The sequence below is a fragment of the Camarhynchus parvulus genome, chromosome 7, assembly GCF_901933205.1.
Source record: "Camarhynchus parvulus chromosome 7, STF_HiC, whole genome shotgun sequence".
Classification (NCBI taxonomy): Eukaryota; Metazoa; Chordata; class Aves; order Passeriformes; family Thraupidae; genus Camarhynchus; species Camarhynchus parvulus.
In genome coordinates, this window is record NC_044577.1 from 32,565,570 (window position 1) to 32,591,313 (window position 25,744).

The following is a 25,744-nucleotide window of genomic DNA, read 5'->3' on the forward strand; positions in this document are numbered from 1 at the left end:
CATGGGCCACCGGCATATCAAATTCTAATTTTCAGGCATTTTTTAAATTTATTAATCTGAGATTTATCAAGTTTCAGACAGAACAAGGTGCATAGTGCATGCAGCGGAGTCTGCATTTCTGATGTATCCAATTATTCCCACTGCAAAGAGTCCGTGTGCACTCATAGGATAGATTCAGCTAAATGGAGGAATGATACATTTAATAAAATGAGTCATAAATTCCCAGATAAGTGCTTCTAAATTCTAGAAAAGAAACCCCTGTCTTACTTTCATTAACAGACCAGGTGAACTTAGAAATGTCAGGTTCACAGAGAAGACAAGGGCTTGTAGGGCTTGGCTCTCCTTCACCATAGCAAAGTCCATCTATATTGCATGTATTTTCCTGAAAAAAAAAAAAAGGAAATAAAAATGGGTGGGAGATGAAGATAATGAAAAAAAAAAGGAAAAAGAAAGATAAGAAATTGGCATTTAATAATTTCTGGATATGAGCAGAAATTCACTTGTCTCTTGAAACAAGGAAACAGCAGCAATTTAAATATTGGTGCTTTCTGCTTAGATGAGGAAACTGTGGAAGTTTTCCAGTCCCAGCTTGGGATCCTTGTAGCTCTGAATGTTTTAGCTTAGGCAAAGGGGTGTTGCTTTTTGATGGATGATGGATGCAACAGAGTGTGACTCTAATGTGACTCTTTTCCCATTTGCACACTCGTGTGGTGCATGTGGTCACTATTCCCAGCTGTGACTGTTCATATGGGGAGTATCAGGTGTCCATGAAAGGTCAGCTCCACGAGACTCCCAAAGCCTGAGACTAGACAAAAGCTTCATTTGAAATATTGGAATCCTGCTTTTCATAAACATTTGCAAAAGCAAATTCTGCTATAGGAAATTCTGCTATAAAAGCAGAACAAAGAAGTGCTTGAGAATTTGGGCTCACACGAGGGAGCTGCAGAGGAGAGCTGAGCACATCCCTGGTGCCTTGGTGGGGCAGAACATCCCCAAAGCCATCTGTGGGGATGCTCTGTGGGCACAGCAGCCTTTGGGCTGACCTGCTCCTCTCCCACCAGGGCCAGGGGGCCCTGTGGGTCCCACATGGGTTGAAGGCATTTGGGTATCTAAGAAGGGAACACAGGGACACAATTAACAGATGGAGTTAAAGATCTATCCCATGGGAAGGTCCTATGGAGGAGTCAGACCTTGTAGCCTGTGCTGGGCAGGTGGGACTTTATCTGACCATGCAGATTCCCAGAAAAACATGGAATAATCCTGGGAACAAGGGGGATGTCCTTGCCACAGTGGGACAGCAGGACAGACAAACTACCAAACACAATTTTTCCCTTTCCTTCCTTTGTTTTTCTGAGACTGATATGTGTCCTGCTACTGGCCCTGTGTTTTCTGCCTACTGCTTTACTGGTGTCCCAAACTACTTTTGCAAACTGCATTAGTCAGTAATACCACTTTAGGGTAATGGGTCAGGTAGAGAAACAAAAAGCATTCTCCTAATGGCCACAACATGATAGAACATGACAGATCTCCAGCACTAAACCCTGGATGTTAATTAGATTTTATTACATTGCTGTTTTCAAGGGCTTGATGCTATGATGAAAAAAAAAGATTTTTTTTATCTGATGTGATACAGTGTGGTACAGAATGGGCCCCATAAAAGAACACAGAATGTGAAATGGGCTGATATAAAATGTCCCCTAATTGAAACACCTTTTCTGAAAGCAATTTAGGTGTTGCAGAGTAATGCAGAAGGGTATAATTAGACTGTGGTCTGATGCAATTGGAAGCCTAGCTCAAATATTCCCTTGAAGCATCCTAGAATAGAAATTACTATAATCCCTAGAGAACACCATATTGAGAGACCACATCCATTTCTGAGTTTCAAAACCATAAGAATTAGGAAAGCCTTTGACAAAAAGCCCTCACCTTAGCTTTAAGTAAAATGATTCTAACACAATTATTTTAATCTAAAACTAAAGTGGTTTTGCCCTCAGTTGGGCTGTGCTGGGTGTCCCTGCCCTTATCTCTCTGAGGGCAGTGACAGAGGGACTTTGAAACATCCAGTCAGGGTCAAACTACCACATAGGCCTATAAAGTAACTTCTATTCACTCACTCACTTGGAAAAAAAGTGAACTTTTAAAAAAATTTTGGTAACTGGTGTGTGCTTGCAATCAGTGCAGGTTTTAAAACTGTATTTTCTCATTAGCATTAATGAGAACAGTGAGGCAAATGAGTTAAGATGTACCTGATTAATCTTCATTTAAAAAAAAAAGCAGACTGGTGGCCTCCTATTAATTCATACTTGCCTCAGGGCAGGAAAGCAGAATCAGCACATTCAAATATCCCACCTAACACCCTCCAAAATTTTTTTGAAGCCCCACTGCAAACCAGATAATTTGCTTAATGCAGGCCTCTGGAAAAAAGAGAAGGGAAGATCTTTTTAAGGGATGCTACACCAATAATTCTACAGGAAAACTGAAGATTATTGCGCTCTGCAGGCAGTTTCTAACACATTGGCAGTTTAAAACATAGCTGTAGACTTTTAGCTACGGTTTTGAAACTGTCAGAATACTCAATGTTTCTACTTAGCAGTGTTTAATGCAAGCAGGAATGGTTTATGCTCTCTCAAGGGTGTTCTCACATGACAAAAACTGTACAACACGCATCTTTGTGTGCCTCTTTCTAAGGCAGAAAATGGGAATAGAAATGATATACCCTCCCCAAACAGGCTGGGAGAGGGAAAATAGCAGAGACACTTCAGAAGTGAAGCTAAGCCTCTCAGGGCAGGCTCCTCACTCTCTTTACTCCCACTAACAGCTGCAAAGGATAAATATTGGCATCCATGAGCTTTCCTGAAGGTGTTTGTGTGAGGAGGGTCCATTATAAAGCATGCTCTATCAGGTGTAAATATGAAAAGGAAATAAAACATCGCAGACATGAGGCTGTGAAAGAGAAAAGCAAAGTGTGGGGCTGTGCAGCTGATCTGTGAAATAGGTTTTCCCCTTCCAGAGCAGTTATTACACCCAACACATCCGAGGGAGGGAGAGGGCTAAGGAAGAGATGAAGGATCCGTATGAAACCTTGATGATCTTTAAATTACCTTTAATTTACAGAGTGCGGTGGGGTGGAATTGGCAGAACTGGCAGAGCGCGTCGTACAGGGTCAGCACTCGGGAGTTACTGTACTGCACGCCATCATTAGTGACCTGAGTGAGACAAAAATCATCCTCAGAACTCATAATGCTCCATATGGAGCCTGTCTGCTCGTTGTGGAGCCATGCCACTGCCCCCTTGAGCTGGATGTGTGCCAGCAGGATAAATTAAACCACTTGTGAGCGGCTCTGCGAGCTAACAAATTGCTTAATGCTCCAAACTGGAAATTCTTCATCAATAACCAAAAGATCTTTTGGCTCAGCTGGCATTCAGCTTTCTGATTGCTATTAGGTTTGATCCTGAAGGTGGTTTTATTTTTTTTTTCTGATACCCTCATGGAAGCTTTACTCAAGTACTACAAGGGGGATTTCAAGGAGTTGTGAAACACAATTAACATTTTTGGCTGCGACTCAGAACCACTTTTTTACTAATAGCAAATCCGTAAGTAAAATCCTTGGCCTGAAAAAAAAAAAAAAAAAAAAGAAGAATATGTATTATATAGGTTTATTTGAAATGAGAATGAGAACCATTTTTTTACTAATAGCAAATCTGTAAGTAAAATCCTTGGCCTGAAAAAAAAAGAAGAATGTGCATTATATAGGTTTGTTAGAAATTAACCTTATAAAAGATGCAAGGGATGACAATATGAGAGAGAAACAGTCTCATTTGTGTAGGAAGGTACCCTAGAGCAGTCACCTGTCCCAGCTCATAATGGATGATTCAGGAAGCCTTAAACATGGCCTTTTTTATATAAGAATGCTTCCACGATACAAAAGAGTTGAGTAAATTTATATTTTTCCACAGTAAAAACGAAAATATACCAGACAAGTGTGGATAAGTGGAAAGCTTTTGAGAGGGCTTTGTGAGACGTCTTGAGAGGTGTGAACCTTGAAGAGGACCTCAAAACCCTGGGGAAGGCCACGCTGTAGACACTGATGAGAACCAGCAGGAAACCCTTTTGTCAGGTATTTCTCAGGTTTTGTCTTCTCACAGTCAAAATAAAGCTGCTGCTTAGCAAATCTAACAGGGTTTGCTTTGGATTCATCAGGTACCCCTGTGTTTTCTTGCTATTAAAAAAGAATCCCCAGCCCTCCTCCATCTCTCCCAAGACCACAAAGCTGAAACATCCTCGGTCCCTTTGCAGGGGGTTTTTACAAGACTGAGGCCATAAAGTTTTTGATCACTCAATAAACTCTTCCAGTTCACAGAAAGAATGTTAAGTTAAATTGAAGAAAGATAAACAAAAGTACAGAGATCAAAAAATACGTGGTAAGTTTTGTAAAAATCAGCAAATATCATGAATTGGTTGAAAGTTCATGGGAGATGATAGAGCAGATTCTCCTACAATGTCACATGGGATGGTTCTACATTTTAAACAGAGTGTTTGTGTCTGCAGAAACCACCACAAGGGCAGGAACAGACAATATTCATGGATATTCACAATTTCATCTTGTGGAAGTGAAATAACTTTGGACTAATATAAATTGGTCCAAAAATTCAGTAAAATTCATTGATCTAGTAAAATTCATTGGTTTAAGGAAAATATCAGACTACTGACATATTAGACTATGGTGTGTTGCACTATAGGTAAAAGTGCTTTTAAAAGAAATAAAGGATTTCTCCTGCAGTTTGAGAAAAAACTGAAACAGTTTGAGAAAAAACTGAAATCTCTCTGTAGACCTGCTCTTCACTGAAAGACTCTGGCAGCAAGACTTCCATTAAGAATTTATTATTCCTAGTGCAATTTAAACTTAATTTAATTTCATTATTTTACTGGAGTGCCCAATGTTGTCTCAATACCGGTGCACTAATAATGGGTGAAAAAATGGCTAGACAGGGAAAAATATAAAAAAGCTGTAAAATTGCACTAAGTGTTCTGTCTGAAGTGAGCCTTGTGAGTGAGATGTAACTGCTGTAATGAGATTATTTTTTAATCTGTTTTGGTTTTGCCTACATTCTATTATAAACATCTATTTTGGTCTCTTTTTAGAATTGGGCTGGTTTATAGCTATTTTAATTGCTTTTTCATTAGTCATCTTAGTGATGTGGAACAAATACTTTGATGAGAACTGAGTTGAGCAAACCTTTAATTTGTTTGGACTTTAAGAGGCAAAAATCCACTTAGAGTTGGGCCTTGTTTGCTTGGGCATGGGTATCATCTGGAAAGAAGGACCTGCTTCTGCAGAAATGCAAAGGATGATCACGAACTCTGTTGCTTCTGCCTCAGGTTTTCCACCCATCATGAAATGATCTTGGCTATTGGCATCACTCTACATAGACTTTGTAAGAAAGTTTCTAAAAAAAAAAAAATTGAAAGGTGTAAAATTGTGCTGAGTTCAAATTCAGTTTTTGCCTCACTGAATTTTTTGTGATTTTTTTTTCCATTCTAGACAAATACAGCAACAACAACTTTATGAAAAGGATGAGAGCTGCTTCCCAAATTAGATAAGTGCTTGCCAAGCTCTTTCACCTCTTCACCCAGGCATCTGCCTGGACAGCTCAAGTCATCTGCTGCCCAAGCATGGGTTTGTATTTTGATATCTCAATTAATTATGCCAAACACTCTGGTGTAGCCACATGTACTTTCTTATCTGCGTTCAGCAGCATGTCATGGGAACAATGGGCAAAATCTGAAACATGACTACAACAGGAGATTAAATGAAAGAGCACTGAGAAGAGCTCCTGCTCCCCCGGTGCTGGTAGTGAATAAGCTATAGTGAAATTTTTCTGATTCCTTTGAAATTTCATTTGGGAAGGGGGAAAGATTCTGAAAATATTGAACAGTGACATTTCCAGAAAGAACTGTGTTGACTTTTGGTTCTGAAAAATCCTTTAGCTATGTTTTGAAAGTAGATACATAGATACATAACCCAGATCATCAATAAGTCTTATGAGCTGCAATAAGTCTTAAGAGGAATTTTCTGGAACAGGAATTTTTGAACACCTGTGGAATTAATTGAAAGTAATTTTTTATCTTGAAAAGCTCCATGATTTTGTTCTCTGTGCTGCCATGTAAGGCCAGCTGCCTTTGAAACTGAGCACTAGGCTCTGCCTTCCCAATTTGTTCATCTGAAGATCCGCAGGAGTTCCAGACTCACGTGCAGACTGAGATGATTTAATTGAGCATTCGCTGCGTAGCCGTCAGCCTGGTGCCTCTGCAGGGTTTGAAGGAGAGGGAAAGGGCAGAAAGCTTGCAGGTGCAGAGCTTTTCTGGAGCTTTAGTGCATGGGAAGAGTTCTTGTAGCTGTTTTTGAGGGGAAAGAATGAGAAAAATTGTACAGACCTCCTCAGGGCTGAAAGGAAGCGCTTGAACACAGTCAGAATTGTAATAGACCTGTGCTGTGAGGACAATGTCCTGGAACACTGGAGAAACCTTCCTGTGCCCAAACCAGGATTTTAGCTCTCCTCTTGGGCCAGGAACACCCAGGGTGTCTCCCTCTCAGATCCTTCCACCATGAGGCAGCATTTTATCTCACAGCTGGCAGAGTTCAATACCTTTTTGGAGCAATTTTGGAGCCCTGAGAGAGGACCTTCCCTCCTGGTTCAGCCCTGGTGTGTGACACAAGGAAGGTCCAGGATCCACCCCAGCAGCAAACAGGCCCTGCACTCACAGGGCTTTACCCTAATGTCCTAAACTCCCAAATCCTTATATTTTAAAAATAAATGACTGACTAGAAGATGTGCCCTGCCAAACTTCCTTCTGTTTCCCCCAGGCCATGTGGCAGCACGTGTCCCCAGCTGGGTGCAGGCAGCTGCAGGGTGCAGGACAGGCAGGGGTGAGGGGAGTGTTTTACATGTTTCATTTTGCATGCTGCAGTTTTCAGGGCACATCTGCAGTCTCCCTACAGCGGCAATATATTCTTCTCAGCTTCAGAGCCTTTAAAAAATCTCAGTCTTGTAAAAAAAAACCTGATCTCCCGAAAAAACCCATCCAGGCCTAGAGGGAGACCAAGAGCAGCAGGCACGCAGGGTTGGGAAGGCAGTGGTTTCCTGGGGATATTTTGAAAAATAGGTACCATTTTGTGAAGAAAAGGGGCTAAATCTGCAGCAGAAAACCCAGAAGAAGCAGATACTGCACATCTTCTTCCTGCAGCCATTCAGACCACGACTGTGACCGTGACATCCCAGCTGAAGCCTGCCCAGGGTATGCACTTCTCGTGCACCCAGGGAGTCAAAGCTCTCTGACACTTGCTGCCTAATCAGGAGTCTGAGCTGGGGTTTTCAAAAATGGAATACTAATGATTAACAATTGATTAGCACAACTGCATCCATTTCAGGTGATTACCTCTAGAAGTGGTTGTAATTTGCCCTTTTGGATTGGCTACAGAGACACCTGGGTTTAGCTCATTGTTTTGGTTGACAGGGTGTGTTTTTTTTTTCTCTACATGACATTAGTGCGAGTATTTCTAGAGGCATTTTCATTTCTGAAAGGAAGAAAACTGTGCTTTGCATTTTAATTTACCATGACAACTGATTTTCTCTTTCCAAAGCATTTCTTAGAAACATAATAAAATTCCTACTTTCACTTGCCATCTTGCGAACGGCTCGTCACCGGCCACGAAGTGCACAGCCTCTGTGATGTTCAGGAGTGGGATCTGGCAGTCCACAGCCTCAGAGCTCAGGAAATCTGCCTTTGTGCTTTCTTCTTCTCTTGATAGCCATTCGCCATTGAGATGCTACAGCAAAGCAGAGGGAGAGTGCAGAAAATGAAGGCTCATAAAGAGATTCCAGTTGTCAGTGTATGTTTATGTTTATAATCAATAATATCAGGCATTCCATCGTGGTTTATTTAAAAGGAAACATGCTGTTACTATAGCTACAGTAAAGGGGAAGCCATGCTTAGCTAGGCATGCAGGTGGTCTATTGATTTAGGAAGTGCTGTGGTCTGCACTTGGGATGAGCAGCTGGGATGAGATGGGCTGATGTAATCGAGTAACTTTGTGTTTCCTGCTGGAGCTCAGCAGCTGGCTCGTGGCTCCTTGAAGGTGATGTCAGCCGCTCCTCCTGATCAGCTGCACAAAACATTCCAACTTGGGAAGAGCCCATGGAGCCCTAAGGGGGCTCAGCAAATCTCAACTGTGCCTCGTGAGCGTGCCAGCACCGACTGGGAGTCAGGCTGAGTGTCTGTTCTGAGGTGGATTTATGAATTTAATCAAACATTTCATAACTGAGGATGCTCATCCACCAAATCACTCAGTTGCAGCATTCCCTGTGTATAGTTGTTTATGATAAAATTACAGTGCTTGCATAAGAGATGGGTTTGATGCTCATCAAAACCTCTGATTTGCTGTTGAAGTATGAGTAAGAAAATTCAAATAAGAGCCTCTGTAACTGCGGTGAGGAAACCCTATATTCAACCACAAAACTTAACATTTAAATGTGTTTAGGAAAACAACCAAGTGTAGAGATTCCAGATCTATGAGAAATGAGAAATAATATTGTGATTTCAGGCTTCAGTGGACTACAAAGCACCTGAACCAAACAGGAGTCAAACAAAACTCCACAAAGATAATCAGCAATTCATAGCTGTGAATGGATGGAAGGTCTGGAAAGGTCTGAGCCTCTTCAGCTCCCCTCACTCGCAGCAAACACATTGGCAGTGGGCTTGGAAGGTACTTGTAACCTGCTGAAGCAGTGAGGGAAGATAGCACAGATCACAGTAAAGGATTTCTATATAAACATGTCAGTGTTAGACTATATCATCCCTATTTCATATTTTAGGAGCCAAGAGGAGGCAGCTTACAATTAGCCTGGTGACCTGGCAGTGCAGGCTGGGAGACTCTCTGAAGCCGAGGCCAAACACCCGGATCCTGCTGCACGCCGAGGCGCGGACGTCGCAGAGACCCCCGTTCTCCAGGGCTGTGATTTCCAAAGCTGGCTCTGCAGAGTGACATGGATACAGAGCTTCAGAGAGCAGCACTTACACTCTGTTCTGCTCTGCTGCAGCAGAGATTTTGTTGTAGCTGTTCCTGGTTGTTGCGGTTTAATACTTTTCCTTAAGGAAGTCTTCCTTGCCTCCCTGTGGATTTCTCTTGAACAGAGAAACAGCAGCTGTCAGAAGGGGAAGCAGCAAACCTCCATTAAATATTGTCCTGTGCACCCAGTGCTGCAAGATGTGTCAGGCTCCTGAATCAATTCTCTGAAGCTGTGGCTTCATGTTAAAAGGTCTCCAGGGTTAAAACTTTTGTTGACCTAAGTATCTGGTGGCAACACATCCCTGACCCAGCTAAGAGGGGCAATACATCCCTGATCCAGGCAACAGGATGGGAGCACAGCTAAGAGCACAAGCCCTCATCCCATAGCATACAGAAACATGGGAACAAGAGATGACCATGCCACCAGGTTCCCTGGAGTGTTAAAAAACAGGGGGAAAGCCAGCCCTATGTTTTTGGCTTTTTGTTTGTTTGTTTTTTCCGCTAAAGTTTTGGCAGCAGTAAAAAGGTCCTTAAAGAAAAGCTTTCTTATGAGGGTTAAATCATTAATGGTAGCACTCAGCTCTGCACCGTGTCAGCACAAAGGTCATGCACCAGCTAAGTTTCACTTAAATGCTACATTAAAGCCTTAAATAGAGCTTAAGTGAAGTACAGCCTGTGCTGGCCCCCTTACAAGGCTGACGTCCACCCATTACTGTTTTAAAAATGTTTTATGGCTCTCAGGTAAAGTTTCGTTTGGGTTCTGTTGTACTTTGGGTATTCACCTTTTAAAATTGCTCATTGGTTTTATATTGGGGTTATTTCAACAGAGGAAAAATGCAAGTCCATTGTATGTCAGAATTCACATCCTTAATTAAGAAAAATTATAATTTGGTAGATATTTGCGCCAGCTCTTGGGTAGCACAAGACTCAGAATGGCTCCAATATCACACATCAATAATAGGAGTTGTTGGAATCATGGCTGAATATTTTCATTTATACCATTTGTAGATCCAGTGGTCGGGAGAAGCCACTATGATGACAAGTAACACAAAGCAGAACGTTTTCTTCTTGTCTCCTGAACAACACTCAACAGCAGGGGCATGACCAGGAGCCCTGGGAGGGAGGTTGTCCACCAGCAGAGTGGAGTCCCAGTTGTTATCTCTGCTTGGCTTCCTCTTCCCTGCCCCATCCCCACTGCTCTGGCAAAGCAATATTGCCCTTCAGTTTTCTCTGAGCTGTAGCTTGGCTAAAACAGAAGCTCTCCATCACCTAATATTTTAATGGTACCTTAGTTCAGCTCTGATTTGAGGGGCAAAATGCCCTGAGTGGAGTTGATAACCTTTCCCAGCACCTCGCTGTTCCTTTATGGCTCGGCCATTTCGGCTGTCATTAGGAAAAATGCTGTTTAAACACTGCCATCCCACCAGATTGCAGCCTGTAACAACAGAGCCACATGACTCGTGTTTTTCCAGAGAAAAACAAGGAAGGAAAGCAACATAAACATGAAAAAAAAAAAAAAAAGAAAATACTTTTTTCCCCCTGCACTTCTGAAGTGCTTTTAGCTTTTCTTTCATTTTTTAAAAAAATTGATTTTATTGCAGCGGTATTACCAACACTGCTGGACACTTTGCAATATTTACAAGAAGAGAAATCATTTACAGCTTATCAGCTTTCATCAGTTACTGGTGGATTCCTGTAATGTACAAAACTATTAGTCAGATGTGGTGACTGGTTTTGATAAATTGCCTTCTTCTGTGGTTAGCGCATAAAAATTAAAAAATAAAAATGCTTCATTATGTTTTTCATGAGATTTTAATAGTTAGCCCCACTAGTACTGAGGCAGCTTGGACTGCATTAATGTTTTCATTATCACTGCAGATTTTCAGGCTTCTGTGGGTGAAGCAGAATCTCAGAGCCTGGGAAGGAGTGGGCACAGGAATGTGCTCCTGCAGCCCTTCCTGTCCCACAAAAGCACTCTCAGTGCCCAGTGCCTTACAGTATCAGCTCAGCATTTTGTATTTATTTCTCTCAAGCCATTCAGGGTTCTCTCAACCCTTGTCAGGGTTTAACCCCAGCCAGGAACTGAATATCACACAGGCACTTCTCACTGCTCCTCCTGGCAGGATCAGGGAGACAATCACATGGGAGAGAGTGAGAAAATGTGTGAGTTGACTTAAGGGCAGTTTAATGGGAGAAAAAAGGAAAAAAATACAGTAATGATAATAATCATGATAAAATATTTAGAATATGTGCACAATGCAGTTGCTCACCACTTGCCAAGAGATGCCAGCCAGTACCTGAGCAGTGATCCCTGCCCAGCTTTCCCCCCAGTTTATGTACTGAGAGTGATGCCATATGGAATGGGATATCCCTGTGGCCATTTGGGGTCAGCTGTCCTGTTGGTGTCCCCTCCCAGCTCTCTGAGCATCCCCAGACTCCTCATTGGCAGGGCATGAGATCCTGGAAAGTCCTTTCCTTAACACAAACACTACTTAGCAACAACTACAAACATCAGTGTCTTACCAATTTTTAATCTGATGGAAAATAAAAGTAATTACAATGTCTCTTTTTTAAAGAAATGGGTACTGGAGTTCAGCCTTTAGACCTCAGTATAGGCAGTACATAAATATTGATAAAGGTTTTTATTTTTATCTTTTTTATTTTTTTAAATGTCACAAGTAATGAGTGTAGAAATTTTAGGAATTTTAGGCATTTGGTTTTAATGAGGGTTTCTGTCTCTCTTCCTCCCTGCCTTCTAGTGTTGTTGCATTTTAGCCAGTTTCAACCAAAAAGGGAGAGGAAATCTCCATTCCATTGGCTTTGGAAAAGTCTCCTGGCAGTTGGCATCTGGGCACTCAAACATCCAGACCCTGCTCTTGCTGGGTACAGGGATCAAAGTTTGGTTCATGGAGGGGGTGCTGACATCAGAAGGAAATATTGGAGAGTCTGAAAAATGCCAGCAAAAGGGCTGCAAGCAATTCAGCTAAAGACTGGAGGGAAGGAGCAATAAAAAGAGCTGGGAAACATCACAAAGGTGAGAGTGAGGGCAAAAGTGCAGAGAAAGCAGAGGTTGTGGAGACCTGGGATGGATGTCTGATGCCTGTAGAGAGGAGAGAAATCTGTAGGTAATCAGGCAGTTCTTGGAAGGTGCTTGTAAGAAGTACAATATATTTGAACATTAGTAATTTATGTTTAGGGAGTGTGAATGTCAAAATACAACGAAATCCAGGGCAGAACATCCTCCTCCTTTTCTCTGTATGGCCTATAGGCCAAAAATGTGCTTTGACTTTTACCAGCAGATTAAAATCTGAAGCTCAGGGTGTCACCCTGGGGCTCAGATGTGTGACAGGGTGCAGCAGTTATGGAGGAGGATTTGAGGAGCTGTGTGTTCACATCCACTGGCTCAGGCATGGGCATCCCACTGCATTTCCAGTGCCCAGTCTGTACCCACAGCAAGTAAATGCAAAAAAAAAAAGGCATCCATCACCTGGCAGAGCATTGATAGGGACAGTGTGAACAGCAGGAAATGTTGGGGAAAAAAGTAAAAAAAACATCTTGTGTTTTAATGAAATCATCTTGAGATAAATTGGAGAGAAGGGTCTGGAGTTGAAGGTGGAAATCTCAGAGGCCTCTGGACTAAAGGATCTGTCCTCTTTGGTTTGCAATTCTTGCCCTCAAGGCACACCTCTCCTGCCTTCCCTTCCTTCTCCTCCCATCTCCAGTAGGAATTTCCAGGAAAGAACAGTAAATTCAGAGTTGCTGATGATGCAGTTTCATTCTATAATCATTTACATGAATCCAACCTGACAGGGAGCACAGGCTAAATAATAGACTGAAACCCCCCAGTATAAATATATGGTTGGTTTTACAGGTATTTTTGCAGTGTATTATGTAAATAATATGCACAGTTGTAGAAGTAAAATGAAGACAGTTGACACAAAATCAAGAATATTGCAAATCTATGCTTATTGAAGTCTTACTGACATATAGAAATGGTTCATGTTGGATTTTCCATTTGATTAGAAAAGTATCCCAGCACAAATAAACTTTCTTCTGCAATGTTTGAAAACTACGCATGAGGCTTTGGGCTGGAGCAGCAGACCTGAAATTGAAACCAGCAGGAATTTTGTTTGAATAAAGAAAAGGAAAAGAACTGCCCTGCTTTTCTTAAAGGGGATGATAAATAAGCAATCTAAGCCATGAAAAGCAAATTTAAAACCAGATCATAAGTGCTGGGTTGGGTTAAATCTTTGCTGAAGTGAGAAAGTAAATGGCCCGTGATGCCCAGGTGCCCCTTCCTTGGAATCAGGTGGCTGATTGAACAATTTTCCATGCCAGAGCTTGCTGGTGTGGATGTGGGCCTCCAGCTACCACAGGTATGAGGGTTCTGTATCAGAGCAAACCGATGCTTAATTATCTCTACAGCTTGGACAGAGCAAGTCTGAGTCTGCCTCCATCCAAATGCTTGCATAAATATTGTATTTCTTTTGTGTATAACGTTATTTTGGTAATCATAGACACAACCACTGAATGCATTATCCTGGAACTCATGACTCAAGTTCATTTGATAATCCTCCCTAAGAAAACACTATCAGCAGCCATATGCTCTTTGCCAGAATTCTGGCACATCAGTGACCTCCCTGCTTTCTGAAGGAAAACGTGTTTTTCCTGCTTCCAGACCCAGGTCTCAGAGGAGCAGAGCTGCTGAAGGAGCTGGGGGTGTCTAGTTTGGAGGAAAGGAGGCTCATGGGGACCATCCCTCTATGACTAACAAAAAGGAGGCTGTGGCAAGGAGTGTGTTGGTCTCTTCTCCCAGCTAGGAGGAGACAGGACAAGAGAAAATGGACTCAAATTGCAGCAGGGGAGGTTTAGATGGGATATTATGGAAACTTTCTGCACTGAAAGGGTGGTCAAGCACTGGGATGGCCTTCCCAGGGAAGTGGCAGAGTCACCATCCCTGGGGGTATCTAAAAGCTGTGTAGATGTGGCACTTGGGGACATGGTTTAGTGCTGGGCTTGGTATTGCTGGATTAACAACTGCACTCACAGACCTCAGGGATGTTTTCCAACCTAAACAACCCTGTTTCCATAGTACCAAACTCTAGATCTGTGACCTTTTGCTGGCATGGAGTGAATCTGGTTTTCTGCTTTGAGGGTCTCTGGTATCCAGTATGGATTGCAGAAATGAGCCCTGAGAGAGAGTGGGGAAAAAACATTTTGCAAGAGCTCCCTGCATGTGAGAAATGGCCTGGCTCAATTTCACACTGAAAGCATCCATGTGCTGCAACAATATGGTAGATTATTTTTTGCTTTAGAAAACTCACTGTGACATTTGAGGTTTATTTAATCCTTCTATTTTTAAAAGGCTTGCTAGCAATGTACTTCAGCAACAGAAAAGAAGAGGATTGTGCTGTTGACTGCAGAATATTTCTTCTTTTCCAGATGGCCTGGAGAGGTGACCTCATGTAAAATTCTGGTTGTGCACTCGTGGTGCTCACTGGCACACCAAAGCAGGTCTCAGTTTTGGTCCCTCAGTGGCACTTTTGGGAAGAACCCTTGGCAGCATCTTGAGGCTTCCTAAGAGTGAGTGCAGTGATGTCACAAAAAGGACTTGGGTCATTGTGGTGTTATCTTGGTCCTTATGTCTACTCTAGTGCCCAGTTAGTTAGTTTTAGTAATTTTCCCATGTTTAAAGTTACTGAATTAGATTTAATCTGGTTATTACACTTGGGGTTTTGTTCACAACTGGTTGAATGTTCTGTATCTGGTGGATTGTGAGCTCTTTACACAACATAAAATATTATGTAAAGGCCTTAAAGGTTTACTCTGAATTTTTGGTTTTGGTCAACTTAAATCAGACAAGTTTTAATTCTAGTTTATAAACTGTTGTGAATGTGTTGTTTATTTTGTATGAGCATTGTGAGTATTTGGAGAAGGAGCTTGTGTTTTCCGGGCTTTTTCTTTTCTTTTGGATGTAACAAGATTTAAGGTTGAAATTCCCTGTGGTACCTGTAAACAGCCTGATATAAAGTTACAGGTGTGCATCTGGGGTGTCTGGCTTTGGTCAGTTTGAATGAGACCTATAATTTTTTAAACTTTTCTAGAAATTTAATCCTCTGTTCTTTGGAAAATAGTTTTGTTTAGCTACATGTTTTTTTTTTACTGTCTTCACTGTTTTCATTTTGCATTAAAGCAAATAAACTAATCTGCAGAAGAGACTGATCTCCCTGACCTGGTTTGCAGGGAATAGAATGGATCACTGAGCATGCAACCTTCCATGTCCCTTATCACCAAGATTTGATATCCTTTTAAAATTCATTTTCTATTGACTTTGTAACTATAAAGCTAATAGTCCTCTTCCTGCTCAGCCAGGTCTGTGCCTCAAATGGAAGGAACTGGGAGTTAAAACAGTAGATTAAAGCTGGTATTGATGTTTGCCTTTTCAGATGCTTGTTTATTGCATCTGCACCAGCAAAAACTAAAGTAAAACTGCTATGAAAAGAAGAAAGGCTTCAAAACTAGCAAGAAGTCCCCAGTCTCTGAGAACTGCCCACAAAGATGTTTGATGTGACTGAGAAAAATGTTTCTCTGAGCAGAGTACGTGGGTGTCAGTGAGGACGCATCTGTGGTAGTTAAAGTTTGTGCTTTTCTTCTCTTTTGATTCTAAAGTGTTTTTCTTTTGTAAATTTTGTGGCTCCTACTAAAACTTTTGTTGTTGGAGGTGTTCATTCCTCTAAAAGAACAAGAGTGCTATTTTTAAAAGGTGACAAGTCCTAGGTTCAAAAATTGAGGTTTTGACAAGTAATCTCAAAGCTTGAATTTAATCATTATACCTTTTAAAATTATGTCTGCTAATACTGGCTCTGTTTTTTGCTGAGAAGAATGTATTTGTGTAAATTTTTATAGCCCAGACCTGAAGACACTGTAGAATGATTTTCTTCAAGTAGGATGCTCCAAGTCCCACCCAACCTGGCCCTGAACTCTTCCAGGGATGGGAGATCCACAACTTTTCTGGGCTTCCTGTGCCAGGGCATCAATGATGATGAGGACCACTGCTCTGCAGATGGCTGGGAGAAGGAAAGTGTGCTTTACAAACAAACATTTTAAAGATACTTTCCCCAGTTTTCTTTCAGTCCTAAATCACAAATTGTTTTAACTAGGAAAATGCTGACTAACTGAACACAATGTAATCTTAAATTGCATAATATGTATCTTCATACTTTATCTACTTTCCAATATTGGTAAGCTGAGGGGAAAAAATTCATAGTAAGTGGCGATAACAGGTCTCAAAAGAAAAGTTTTCATTTTCAAGCTTTACAGAACCTCTTTTATGGAGCATTGATATCTTAGTGAGACTTCTTTAATGTCACCTTAAAGGAAATAAGAATATATCTATAATATCTTTAAGCCCAGTGTAAAGAACACAGTCCCAGTGGGATGGGAGCTGTGTATTAAAATGTGGTTTATGCTGCAATGGTACATAGGGATCTGCTTGAAATGTTCCCTGCCTTACAGGATTCACTGCTGAAGAAAAATGTATTTGATAGAAACAGAAGCCCCAGCTTCTAAACTTCAGTGCAAGAACACAGCCTCACACCCATCAGCTGCTGAGTGAACCTTTAAACAGGAGAGGGAACGGGGAGGCTGCAGGCACCGGAGAGCTTCAAACCTCCCTCAGCTGGATAGACAGGAAAATTCAACATTGTGGAGTGCAAAAGTCAACAATTAGTATGAGAAAAAGGGAAAAAGAAAAGAACACTCGTGAAAAAGGGATCTGATTTTTGTCTTGATAGTGTGACTTCATCAAAGTGACAGGAACTGTGATTTTGTTAATACTGTGCTCACCAAAGTCAATGGAATTTTATAATGAAGAGTAGAATTAAGCCCAATGACTTACCATTTGAAAAGAAGAAGGGCTTTTTCAGGGATAATGCAATTTAACATTTTTTTATAGCAACAGTAGTTTGGTGAGAAAAGTTTGAAACAGTAAGAATGGTTTTTGCTGTTCTCACAAGCACATTTGACTCTTCTTATGAAATGCAATTTTGAAAAATCAATGGAATTGCTAAAGTGTATTGCATCCTCTCTGCCATGGAACATGTTTTGGCATATTAGCAAAAAGCCTGGTTGTTTTTTCTTTGTTTACAAGCCCAAGTGATTTGAAAAAAAAATGATCAGTTCCTGTGGAAAAGGGTCACAGTTTCTGGTAACAGTTTCTGGGGCCCTTGTGGTGCTATTAAATGGAATTCTCCCTTGAAGGTCTGGTCACCACAAGCTGGTCCCAGCCACAGGGAACACCAGCCTTACACACAGTGAGCAATATTTTTCATTGTAGATATCCTGGGGATTTAGGAAATGGATTATATTTCCTTTGAAAAGTCTAAGATGCATTTTTTACATTGCATAATATTTTAATTTATTGACTTTAATTTATGCAAGGACAGCATCTATTGTGCCAACACACCCTGATGGCTCCCTCTGCATCTTATCAGCAAAACACATATTGAAAATATCAGAAAGTATTAATTTACTTGACTTCCTAACAGCCCTTACATAATCACAATGATCTGGAATTTTAAGATCATTGAATTGATTCGAGTGGGAGACAAGTATTTACTTCAGCCAGGATGCTCCCATACAAATGCTCCAATCTCCAAAACAGATTGGAGTTAGATGTAGACAATGGAAATACTCTGTCCCCTTTTACCTGGGGATCCTGAAAAAAAATTAAGTATTTTCTTTCAATGTCTTCCTCATGCTTTGTCTTTGAAAATGAGAATTAACCTTAAAAATAAATCACAATTACATAAATGATGAGATTTCTATAATATGTACCTGACCTTACATTCCTGGTTTGATCAAAAATCTGAGCTTATTCTTCCAAGGGGGAGAGGCATTTTCCATTGGAAGACCCAGCCTGAGGAACTGGATAGCTGACCCCATAATTTTGCTCTTTATAAATAAATTTTAAAAAATATTGCCTGCTTTAATTAATATTATTTAATTACAGCACATGAACAGGACCCAAAGCAGACTGCTGAATTCAGAAAGGTCTGTATAACCACTCTAAAAATAACAGGGTGTAGCAGATGGGTCTGGGGGACCTGTGTGGTTGTGGTTCACAGCTCTGAAAATGCAGTTGGGTTCACAGCCCCTCTTAATAGCACCACTGAAACGTATTGATATGAAAATGGGATCTCTGTCTGTATGGAAGGTGAATATTCCCTTCTCACCTTCTCACCATCATTTTTTGCTGGCTTTGATTTCTTTGCTGGTTAATTTTTTTTTCTCCCCAGAACTTTCCGCGTAGAAATTTTAACTTCAAGTGTCATTACTTCACTGAAACTAATTTGTCGTTATTACTCCTCATTACCTTTTATCTTGTAATTGCTCTTTAGAGCTTCAATCTGCATATTACATTACTCTATGTGTGCTTTACCAGTCCTGATATTTTTTAATAAGCAACATGGTCAATATATACAAATGGTAAGCACCAACCCGATTTGCTATCTGCTGTAATTGGATTCTGCCTTTAATTACAGGTGGTAATGACATTTTAAGCACCTTATACAGGTGTTGGGGGGAGGGTGGGGGTTATGAAATGTTAAGCAACATTAAGAAATTCTAAGCTTCTGGAGTGCTGCCAAGTTTCAGAGGTGCCTTTCAACTCCAAATAGCGATTTTCATGTGAGGATAATTATAGCTCTGGCCACCTGGACTGCTCCTGTTGGAGTCAGGCAGAGCAGAGGAGTGAACTTGTCTGCAAGCCACACTTCACATCTTCTCTCTTTATTTCTGTTTTCATTTAAAATCACTTCAAATATATCATGGCCTGTATTTTGATTCCTAAAAATACTGCAGGACCATCTTTTTGGGTGTGTATGCTGCCAAAACCAGTGGCAGAATATATTGTTCTGTATTGGCAGCATAGCTGAGGTTGGGTGACCTTGGAAAATTTATTTGAATTATGTTGATGGCCTCCTTGATCTTGGGGGAGTTTTAATTCACATCTATAATTCCAGCCTGAGAAAATTAGACAGAGATTTGTTTTGGAACTGATGGGAAAATATATAGCCAGCAAAAGGAGTTGCCTTCTCCTTCATAACTTATGTAGCTTCTCCTGGAAAATAACTTTTCCCTAGCAATAGCACTTAAAACTCAGCATTTCTGAGATCAACCCTCATTCTCCTGTTTCTTCTGTCCTGACTTTTTGAAAAGAAAGTGAAAGAGACAGCACTTTTATATGTCCTGCAGGAACCTAATTCAATTCTTAATTTCTCCTCCTTTCTTTCCCTTCCTACAGAACCCCTGCTCATTAGCCACAAAGCCCAGGGGCTCATCCTGCCTGTGCTGATTTCCTGGGCTCTGCCAGCCAGGCCAGGACTCCTGAGCTCCCAGGGATGGGGCTCAAGCTGCTCTGGTTGGAGCACACAGCTTTATTTCTGAGATTTATCTTAATTCTTCATCTCTAGTGACCAATTCTGGCGTGAAAGCCTTTCGTGATGTCAGCAGGACCTCGGTTCTGAGCACCTCCAGCCCTGTGAAGTGACATTTGAGATGCTGGTGGTTGCTGTGTGGTGCTGCTGTGTTTTTCCCTGGAAAGAGGTGTCCCATCACACATGGACCTTGGGATCTGTAGGGGAGCAGCCCTGGGGGTGTTCAGCCTGCAGAAAAGGAGGCTCAGGGGGGATTTTATTGCTCTCTGCACTACCTCAAAGGAGGTTGTACCTGGTAGGAATTGGTCTCTTGTCCCAAGTAAAAAGCAATCAGACAAGAGGATCTTGTTGCTGTCATCACCAAGAGATGTTTAAATTGGATATTAAGGAAAATGTATTCACTGGAAAGGTGGGCAGGCATTGGAACAGGCAGCCCAGGGAGGTGGTGGAGTCACCATGCCTGTAAGTGTTCAAAAAACCACCTCAGATGTGACACCTGGGAACATGGTTTAGCGGTGAAGATGGCAGTGCTGGGTTAAGGGTTGGATTCCATGATGTCCCAGATCCTTTCCAATCTCAATGATCCCATGACATCTGTGTAGAACATTTCTGAATGTGACATGTGAAAACAAGCAAATAACCTTAAGTATATTTTGAATTAAATTCAAAAATCAAGAACAGCTAAAGGTGAAGCTCCCATGGAAGCTTGCCTTGATTGACTGTACCAAATTATCTAGATGACCTTTTCCTAGTATTATAATGTCAGGGTGATTGGCATGCCAGAACTAAGATTTTATTTCTCCTTGTAGGGGATCCGACCTTAGGCTGCATCTATAGATCTGCTTTATATTTCATTCAAAATATCAGGTAATTACATATATATATATGTATATATATATATATATATATATATATATATAAAATATATAAACCAGCTTCTCTATTTTTGTGTATATAGAAAAATATTCTAAATCACTAATAAATGAATTCATAAATGGTCTTTAATAATGGATCTCATTGCAGCTCATTCCACTGATTCTCTCTGGACAGTGGCAGCACTTTTTCCTCTCCATAGTTAATGTTGAGATGAATTTATTGTGTGATGTTTTCTCCTAATTTCTCTACATTTATACCAAAGACAAGGGAGAATATCCTGAAAATTAAGCATGCCAGTTTTCACCTTGGTTTTGATTTTTATGGGTTGTTTTATTCTCTAGTTTTCTCTAACTCAGGAAAAAGCATTGTCTAGACAAGATGGCCCAGCACCCTGTCCAGCTGAACATTGGAAATGCACAAGGCAAAGGCAGCAAGAGGCAGAAAAAGCAGCCAGGGCAGAGGAAGGCAGTGGTTTTGGGGGTGTTTGCCGCAGCTGATGTGTGTTTGTTTTCCATTTCTCACCTCCCTGTGCAATCGCAGGCTGAGCTCTGTTCTCTGTCCTTGTTTATATTTGATGTCACAGCAAGAAGACAAGGTGCCATTAGCTTTTACTTGAAAGGTCATATTGAAGCTATTTTCCTCTAATCTGAGAGATTTCAGCCATAGAAAAATAAAATTTTAAAATTTGGCCCAAGCAAGCCCCCTAACCCCTTTGTATCACAGAGAAATAAGTTAAACATTGAATTGTATGTTGGGCAATTGTTTCAAAATTGTCCCTGGTGTCAGTTATTCTCTGTGTGAAAGAGAATTAATTCTTCCATATTTGAGAAGTTATTCTGAAAATTTTGGTCTGTCATTAACAGAAAGAAAGGATGTCAGGATATATTTAAACTGCTTTAAACCCATGCATTGAAGTTATGTTTAATGCGAAGAATATGGGTGATCCCATCCCTGATAATGAATGCATTGTGGTGTCAGATGTGCCACTGAGCTCCTGGGGCTGGCTGGAGATTTGGATGTCTCAGCTGTGCCATTGTGACTGACCCTAGACTGACCCTATTTGATGGCTTTGGCAGGGTTACTTGTCCATTTTGTCACTTTTAATTTTGTGTTGTTACTAGTATAGTGTTTAAAATTAAGGTTCAAACTTTATTTTCTCTTGACTAGAAAAAAAAAAGAAGAAAGACATATCTCTACACCGTTTACATGAATATTGACCACAAGGTGAGCAGGATGCTCCTCTTTTTTTTTGTGAGAAGCCTGCTTGTCAGCCTGCCAGTGATAGATCAGATGTAAAGAAAATCACTTCTGCAAAACCAATTTGCTAAGGGGCTTGTAAAATCCATTTTTAAAAAGTTACTGAGGCAAAAAAAGCAAAGGACCAGCCAACCAGATATTTTGATTGGCTCCTCAAGGTCAAAACCTGATTACTAATTCATCAAACACCTTACTGGTAGCACCGCTTGAAGAGCAAACAACTCTGTGCAGATGTTCTGCCTAATAATGCCAGTATGGAAAGAAGGCTTTACTCACTGCCAATATGGAAAGAAGGTTTTACTCACTGCCAGTATGGAAAGAAGGTTTTACTCACTGCCAATATGGAAAGAAGGTTTACTCACTTTTGGCAGAGCTGCAGTGGTGGGAGCTGTGGCCTGCTGGGCACTGGCAGCCCAGCTCTGTGCAGGGACACTGGAGAGCAGCAAGGATCTCCTCCAAGGCAGCAGAGGGCTGGTTTCCAACAGGGAACTCTCCCTTCCTGCTCCCCAGCACTCTCCTTTCACACTCATTTTCCAAAAGGGCGATCAGTGCCCTCGCCCAAGCCGTGTCATCTTTGAGCTGCAGGTCCAACAGGCAAATGTCGATTGCCTCATCCAGGTGTCTGGCCAGGAGGCCTTTGCATGCCAAGCCAATGGTGGAGTTTGCAAGAATTTGGTGGCAAATCTCCCGAGCCTTGGTGGCAGTCAGGCCATTGGGAGTGGGCCATGACAGTGGAATTTTCGTACGAACCCCTTCAAAATAATCCTCAGGGAAAAAATATGCAAAGCTCTCCGAATGTCTCTGGGCTGGGCCATGCACTGGGTGAAAGGATGAGTCTTTATAATACTTGTCTTGCCTTTTTGCTTTCCTTAGGTCTCCTATTGGTTTTGTAGAGTCAATGGAGCTGTGGCTATTCATGGAAACATTGTGTGGGAGGGACTTTAGTGGAACCTCGGGGCTTCTTCGCTTTTGGACTGATTTAGAAAAATGTCTTTGACCAAAAGCTTTGGTCGGGGGTTTCCCATCTTTTCTCAAAGTTGGCTCTGCTTCTGCGTGAGTGACAAACTCAGACGTGACATCCAGATATGGGATTGCAAAGCTGTGGTCCACATGGTCATGATGGCAGCCAGAGGGCTCAGGGGAGGGAGTCTGAAAGGCATTTTTTGTGTTTGCCACGGGCACAGGCTTGGTGCTCTCCTTCTGGCATCTGCAGAAACTTTTCCTTTGCTTCCTCTCAGAGGGTGCTGGAGTCTTGTCAAATAAACTCTTCCCTGGAGGAATTCTGATTTAAAAATAGGAAGGGATTAGAAGGAGAAAGCTTTCAACAAATTATTCTATCATACAAGGAAACTTTCACTGAGGGTAGGGTAAGCATAAATTCCCAATCTACAAAAGTTCTTGAGAAAACACTTAAGTTTAACCTGTTTTCTTTAGTCACTTTTGCACTGCCCTTCTTGAGTTGTCCTGTGTGTTTTGTAGAACTTCATGGAGACTTTTTATACCAGATGTTTAAGTGGTTTGCTGGAGCGTTGCCCAACTGCTTGAATTCTCCTTGCAGGACTTTCTCTGAGGTGCAGGTTACCCTTTGTGTACTATACATGAAAGAGGCCTTGGATTTGTCCCTGGGTGTTACAGCTAACTCTTGGAGGATGACAAAAAAGTCATATTTGTTTGAAATCCTACATTATGAAAATCATGTGTGCCTGATCTGTCCTCTAAGATGTATATTGCTAACTTTTTTCTTTTAAATGTCTTCCCCCCCCCCTTTTTTTTTTCATACTTAATTTCATTCTTTCGTTCTACTAGAGTTTTCTTTGATTTTTTTCTTTCAACACAAAGCAGTTCTCTATTGATCATAGGGCTAGGCTATCATATAAGATGAGATGATTCTCTTCTCCCTTTTAAATTTAGTCTTTAATGATGGATGAACTTCTAGAGACTTCAGTTTGAATAAACAGACATGATTCAGGTTTCTTCAGAAATCTCATATCTCTTATTGATCTTGTTTGTGCAGTACAAGAGGAATCCTAGGGCTTTATAGGAAAAGATATGTTTCTTGTCCCAATATTTTGCAGCGTGTCATTACAAGACAAATTTGAAAGAGCATCAAAAATTAAAATTATTTTGGCTTTAATTTTGTCTTGCAGCCAGAATGTTGGGATTTCAGGAAAGGGAAAGCATTTGCCAATATATTGGAGCCAAACACTAGATACTGTTGTTGGAAACTGTAATTGCCTTTATCCAATTTGTTAGAAATACATTTTAAATGGCATATCTGATATTACAAATTTAATCATTTACACAATCATGACTTTAAAACAGAACATCTCAGTGACACTGGCAAAATGAATCTATTTCTCCTCCTGAAACATGAGCACAAACATTTATGGAACTGTTTTGCCCAAAGTGTGGGCTTAGCAGGAGACACTATGAGACAAAAGAGTGGTTTTCATGCTCATGGAAATGCACAAGCTGTTCTGCAGTTCTCTATAGTCCAGGAAAATAAAATGGTTCTGGTGATTGAGAGATTTGTCCCTTGAACAATACATGTTAGTGTCTGAATGAGTGTCCTTCATGCTCCATTCCTCTGGTTCTAATAGAGGGGTTATCTGCCCCGACTTAGCATCAAGTACATTTAAATCTAGACTAAGGCAGCAGCAGATCCTCCTTTGATATAATACTACATAAACTAGAGGCTATTGTAAATATTATTTATTTAATAAAAAAAAAAATCAACCACATAAACTGGTCCAGAATCAGGACAGAAACTTAATGCACCAATGAAAATGTCACTAAAATGAAACTCTTTTGCCTTGACATCTTACTGAAACAAAATCCTCTGTTAATCCTACATGAAACCAATTACCTTTTGGTCAGCCCCTGTCCACAGAACACAGGTGTATGGTGGGGAAAGAATGGAAACCCCACCTTCCTCACAGCCATGCACATACAGCTGCTCCTCAGTGAGCTCAAATGTCCCTCTGTCCCCTGCTTGAGATGACCAGACTATTATTCCTCTGAGCCACCTATTATAATCCAGAAAGAACTAAAGAAATTTTTTTTTCATCCAATTGAGTTGGATGCTATTATAGAGAAAGTGTCCAGAATTTAACAGCATTTCTGCTGGTCTCTTGGCATATTTTTAAATGTCTGAAGATTTTATTTTGCCTACTTAAATCACAAGTTTTAAGATTCATCTCTTCTCTGGTTGCTATTTAGTGACTGGGAAGCTTTGATGTTGTTTTACTGTTTAAAAGTTGTGTTGGAAAGCTGGTGTGTAAAACTGATCTGTGCATGCAGGGCCCTGCAGCTGCTTGAGAGAGGTGGGAGCCAGGGAAAGCTCTGAACTGCCAGATGGTGGGCACTCAGATGGCTTCAGGTGCTGGAGAAAACCTAGCACGCTTTCAGGGTTATTTAAAATGAAATTAAAAACAGCAGCAGAAAAGTCACCCTCCAGCTTTTGTTTTTTACTGGGCTGTTTCTCAGTGAGTGGATCAGAGAATGATCCAGTCTCCTCTGGAGGTGACCTCAGTTTCTCTATTGGTTTGGTTTTTCTATACACGTTCTGAGGGGTCCTTGAGAATCCATCCTTGAGGGTAGTGCAAGATGAAACTCATCACCCCTCCTGCCCCTCTCACTTAGCAGGAGCTTCCCTGCCTTCCCTGAAGAATCACACAGCCCTAGAAAACTCCTCAGTACTTCGTAACTAAATTCCTTTGTATTGTGCTTTGGCTTCAGCTTTTTCAGCAAAATTGCTCTGAGCAAGTTCTCCGAAGGACCTTTTAGCCTTTTTTGGGGCAGTGAGTTATTGGTTGGTTCTTGCACCAAGCTATTTCTCCATCTGCCTTCCCAGAAGCAATCTCTGACTGATTACCCCATTATTAGGATGTTAATGATGGCTGTTGAATTCTAAATAGTAGAATTTATAATGACAGGCCAAAATAGACATTAGGTAGCCATTACTTAGGCCCACTGAATAGAACTAGAATATGACAGAGGTGCTTGTTTATTTTCTGAAGTGTAGGAAGTCTAAAAATTCATTGCTCCCATAGGATTGTGCTGAGCTCCCATATACAGATTAAGTGCAATGTTAGTGTTTTGCCTTCT

The 25,744-nt window shown here is 41.1% G+C and overlaps 1 protein-coding gene across 1 annotated transcript in view; it reads right to left on the reverse strand.

The window, feature by feature from the left end:
* Positions 1-25,744, reverse strand: part of LOC115905814 (von Willebrand factor D and EGF domain-containing protein-like) — a 247,084-nt gene that overhangs the window by 139,417 nt on the left and 81,923 nt on the right. Inside the window, exons 12-16 of the mRNA XM_030952485.1 lie at positions 22,000-22,919; positions 8,897-9,033; positions 7,674-7,829; positions 3,102-3,206; positions 268-382 (exon numbers count right to left, since the gene is read on the reverse strand). Of these exons, the coding sequence (XP_030808345.1) occupies positions 268-382; positions 3,102-3,206; positions 7,674-7,829; positions 8,897-9,033; positions 22,000-22,919 (1,433 nt within the window). The remainder of the gene's footprint in view (positions 1-267; positions 383-3,101; positions 3,207-7,673; positions 7,830-8,896; positions 9,034-21,999; positions 22,920-25,744) is intronic.